Source organism: Octopus bimaculoides, chromosome 7 (genome assembly GCF_001194135.2).
Source record: "Octopus bimaculoides isolate UCB-OBI-ISO-001 chromosome 7, ASM119413v2, whole genome shotgun sequence".
Taxonomy (NCBI): Eukaryota; Metazoa; Mollusca; class Cephalopoda; order Octopoda; family Octopodidae; genus Octopus; species Octopus bimaculoides.
The window spans coordinates 97,133,924-97,138,929 of NC_068987.1; the positions used below are offsets into that span (position 1 = coordinate 97,133,924).

The following is a 5,006-nucleotide window of genomic DNA, read 5'->3' on the forward strand; positions in this document are numbered from 1 at the left end:
CCCCCTCCTCCGCCCCTCCTCCTCCTCCTCCTCGTTTACCATCCGGTATCATTATCGTCGTCGTCGCCACCCACTGCCACCGCCGCCGCCATCATCGTCATCATCATCATCATCATCATCATCATCATCATCGTCATCGTCATCGTCATCATCATCATCATCGTCATCATCACCACCACCGCCACTACTCTTATCAATATCATTATCATGATCATCATCATCATTATGGAAAGGATTCTTGTACGGAGCCTCTAGACCGGTTAGTAATACCAGCCAAATCTCCTTCAAATCACAACTTAATTGTCTTGACAAAAAGGAAAGGTCACACGTGCAACTAGGATAAGATAGTCTTGGAAACATTGAACCTTAAAAAAATTTTCATTAACGACAGAAGCAGTAGTAATACCAAAAGGTATTATTCATCCCCACTTAAAGTGGATATTCTGTTAGATGCCAGGTATCTATCATTGACAAGGTCATAAAAGGCCGAAACCACGTAATCTTGTCTCGGTGTTGGAGGTGGCGAGGATTTATCTCCCCGTTAACGACACAAACAAGAGGGCGTTTGGCCCTGAGAGCCAATGTGAGAGTTACTCTCATGATGATTACCGCAATAATGTTTGTTCTCACAGAACATCCATTTTTAAGCGGAAATTGCATCTTAAACATCATACCTGGAATGGCTTTGATCACAGGTCTGCTAAGTGAAATAATGTAAGGGTTACAATATGTTGTTACTTACCTCAGGTTGTCTGATCGCTGGTTCTGAAGGTACTCCTTGGCATGTTTGCTTAGTCATGTTATGACACAAGGCCACTGTGAACGAAGAGTCAACCCTGCAAAATGAAGGAAAAAAGCTTTTGATACATCGTTCTCTCCTAGTCTTCGTCGTCGTCGTCATCATCATCGTCATCCGCATCCTCTTCTCCTTCCCCTTCTTTCCCTTCCTTCCGTATCTCCCCTTCGTCCCCTTCCTTCCGTATCTCCCCTTCGTCCCCTTCCTCCTCTCCCTCCTTTCATGTATTTTTTTTCCATGTTGGCATGGGTTGGACGGGTTGTCACAGTCTACATCGTCACCGTCGTCATCATCATAATTGTCATCATTTACACTTTAATTCAGGAGCTGGTATAAACTTGTTACCAGTTCAGATATGTTTGAGACATATTCGCAACATAAGGGTTCGAACCCGTAAAAAGGCTATTCATTACATTTCGCCATGGAGAAAAGTTCTCGCTGTTGACAAAAGGTGCAAACAACACGTTAGTCTGGAACTCCTTCTATACAGATCGATGGATAATTATAGAGAAGGCGAGGAGAGGAAAGATAGAAATATATAAAGAGATTTTAAACTGAATAGAGTAGAAGAGATAGAGAGAAAGTGAGAAAAACAAAGAGAGAGAGAGAGATGAACGGAAAGAAACTTAAATTTAGAGAAAGAGAAAAAGAGCTTTTGAAAAATATTTACCTGATTTGAATATCTATTGGTTTGAAACCGAAGAAGGGACTCAGTGGCACCAAATAATGGTACTGACCTCCACTGCATGGTTTATTTTTTGCACAGAATGCCTGGCTAATGCTAAAGTTGAGTTGTTTTAATACAATTTGAGCTCTGGCCTCTACGAAATCTGAAATTGTTAAGAGAATATTTATACGAAAATAGTTTTGAACACTAAAACTTTGCAATGCTGTAATGAGAAGATGGGAATTAATAAGACGGTTAATAATTAATTGATTACAAAATTGATTTGTTATCTATAGAAGGAACGATATAAACTAGGGGGCGTTTGGTACCAAAAACCCCATAAACATCCTGAAGATCGGGATGTTTATGAGGTCTTTGGCTTATAAGATAAAAGAATGAAAATTGTGGTAGAGTGTGTAAATGGTGGTAAGGTAGAGAGAATCCAGTAGATAAATAAGTGGCGAAATAGTGTCAAGGTACTTACTGTCTGTGTCTCTCCTGTGTCTGGCCAACCTTTTCCCTCGTCGTAGGAAATAGGAGTTGATTTTGTTGTCATCGTCCCTGGGGTCATAGATGTTGACCTTCATAATCGGAGCAGTCTACAACGGAATATATTAGAGATAACAGATAATTCAGGAAATTATCAACAACCATTTGAGCTATTATTTTAACACTAAATACTGGATAGGATATACAAAATAAAGACGTGTGGTCTAGAGATTACGGTATTGGACTCACGATTATAAGATCATGAGTTCAATTCCTGGGACGGGCGGTGCGTTGTGTCGTTGAGAAAGGCGAGTCAATTCACATTGTTCTAAGCTACTCAATTGAAAACGAGTACCAGCCTAGTATGGGTGTAGTCCTTTCTTCCTCCAGCTGTCATATCGTCCCTTGTTCCGTTGGAGCAAAGAAGTGGGCACCAAGAGGGTTTCCTATTTCTGTTCTTAAGTACATAAACACCCAAAATAATTCACATGGTACATCTATAAAGTCTCTCTCGTTTGCGAGTGAAAGTTATGTTAAACGATATCATATTGAATAAATTGAGTGTATAAATCAATCGTGGTTTATGAGACCATATGAAATGTTGTTCTTCTTTAGATCCAAGTCAAATTTGGTAGCGCAGGCCGATGGTCAAAGGTATTCCAGCCGTTGCCATTACATTTTAAAGGAGATTCTAAGATCTATATTATATGTACCCTTTCCTGTTTCAAAATGTAGGAGTAAGATTTGAAGGAGATGTGGTTGCTATTTTTAGTAGATTCACTAATCATGTAGAGGTTTTCCAAGGAGTGTTTTCTTATGTCACTGAAGAAAACACTAACTTCATGCTTCAGTTCACTTCGCTGTGGTTTGGTGGAAGCGTACTATAACCTCAAGTGTTATTTGCTAACCAATCTATCCAAGGGAGATAATTCCTCATATATCTGCTTAATTCTACAAAATAACGAGCAGCTCATTACTGGTTTTTCGGCATCCACTTGTCCATGTATGACATATGTAATGTGAAAAACGTTATATCACAATATACTACTATATACTATATCTACTATTCCGCCTTACTAGCATTCTGTACTATATAGAATTGATATACTTACATTAGATGTTGCTATGGAAATACATATACCGATATGAAAGTGAACAAATAGTAAGTCCAGTAGCAATTGAACCCATATCTTCCATGTGAGTAATTCATTATGCTTACTGTTATACTATAAGCTTCTGACATTAATCTCACATTCAGCTTAACATTCACTTAATGAATTGTTAGACTGTATGCATATTTTATACACTCTTTAGTTCGTTATATAACAGTAAAAATCTTTAACCTAGGGGGCGAGGAACATTTTTAACCAATTACCCCAAAATATGATTTCGTTTTTTTTTTTTCATTTTTACCCCACATGGGGTAATTTATCTCGGTTCGCAACATATAAGCTTTTATGTGGTTGTTCAATCTTCTAGAAATATCAGGCAAGTCTCACTTATATCATACTTTATTGTCTTAACAAAGTAGGGATGTGTTGGATATCGTTGCCCTTCATTCACTGGATTATGGCTTATAATTGGAGTTCATCTGGACTTAGACAGTCACTCTGGAAAAATATGTTAGCTGGACAAATTATACTCTATAAGACAATATCACTATACTATATCTAATACCACGCCACATTAGTAATAACAAACTGCACACTGCTGTAGACTTATGTGTCTTGTTTAAGAAGCTCAAATAACGACTTGTAAATTTCTAATAAAGAACGTAGTTAAATTATTATAAATATGTGCTAAGGAGGGAGCCACTTCTTGGTCGCTAACCCCAACATGCTATAAAATGCTACCAAATTCTCTTCGAATTACATTATGCCCTCTTAAAAAGGAAGGACATATTAGATAGCATAGTGCTGGAAAGTTTGTCTAAATATATGAATTTATGATGGGATGGTCATGGTTGGAACGCTTTGTTCATAAGTCGGCTGGATCAGAACTGATTTGGGGTTAAACAACACCAAATCAACACAGTGTTGTTTTGCCTCAGATCACAGCCGTGACAATCCCATCTGTTTATTCAGCACTAATACATCTAGGACTACATTGTCAAAATATGGCCTCAATTTTTTTTCAAAGAAGGTAAGGTATAATATAAAAATTTTGTTGTTACTTCTATCGATTAAAACAATCAAAGACTTCTAAGTTGATTTGGCGATTCATATTAATGGGAAATAACTCCTAAAAATATCTACGCATAGTTGTCTATGATGAGCTATTTCTTTTCATTAAAAAAAAAAAAAGAATTGTACCTACGATCTCCAGATATCCTTATTTTACGGGATTCGTCCCTCATATTTTGACTGCTTCGAGACGGTAATTTGATCCTGTTTTTGTATTATATTTTAAATTCAAAAAAAATTTTTCATAAGTATTTTCCAGTTTTATACAAGTATTTTTTTAAAGTTGTTGCTTTCAACATATCTTTTAGCTTTTAGAAAATACACTTTCAGTTTAATATTAGTTTATCTAATTTTCCAAGTAAAGTATAAATTTACAGTTCAACTTCAACGTCAGTGGTTTGTAGTATGTTTCTTTGTTTTTATACATTGTGATCCTGTGGTCTTCATTTCTAATGTAGAACATCTTAGCTCTGATTCTTACTAGTTTCGAAGTAAAATAATCGCACTTATTCGAAAACAATGCGACTACAAAAAAAAAAAAAGACACCCCCCCAAAAAAAACAACAACAAAAAAAACCCACTATCTGTTTCTACGATTCAATAATTCATTTTATCCTCTTCTCTATTTTTTTTCACATTCAAGTACAAGACTACTGTACTCCCTAGTTTTGGCCCCTGTTTTTGTCGGTGAGAAAATAGAAGTATTTGAATAATGAATTCATGTATTACCGGTTGATGGATAACAACGTGAATCGGTTGGTCAGCTAATGGCCGATTGATTTGTGATTGCATCCCAGTGAAATTGTCTATCAAAGAGAAGTTAGAGGAATATAAAAACACATGTAAAGATATGTTAAAAACAACACAGACA

At 36.5% G+C, this 5,006-nt stretch overlaps 1 protein-coding gene across 1 annotated transcript in view; it reads right to left on the reverse strand.

Moving 5' to 3' along the window:
• Nucleotides 1-5,006, reverse strand: part of LOC106880209 (myelin regulatory factor-like protein) — a 138,197-nt gene that overhangs the window by 2,363 nt on the left and 130,828 nt on the right. Inside the window, exons 17-20 of the mRNA XM_014930066.2 lie at nucleotides 4,865-4,941; nucleotides 1,948-2,062; nucleotides 1,467-1,626; nucleotides 743-836 (exon numbers count right to left, since the gene is read on the reverse strand). Of these exons, the coding sequence (XP_014785552.1) occupies nucleotides 743-836; nucleotides 1,467-1,626; nucleotides 1,948-2,062; nucleotides 4,865-4,941 (446 nt within the window). The remainder of the gene's footprint in view (nucleotides 1-742; nucleotides 837-1,466; nucleotides 1,627-1,947; nucleotides 2,063-4,864; nucleotides 4,942-5,006) is intronic.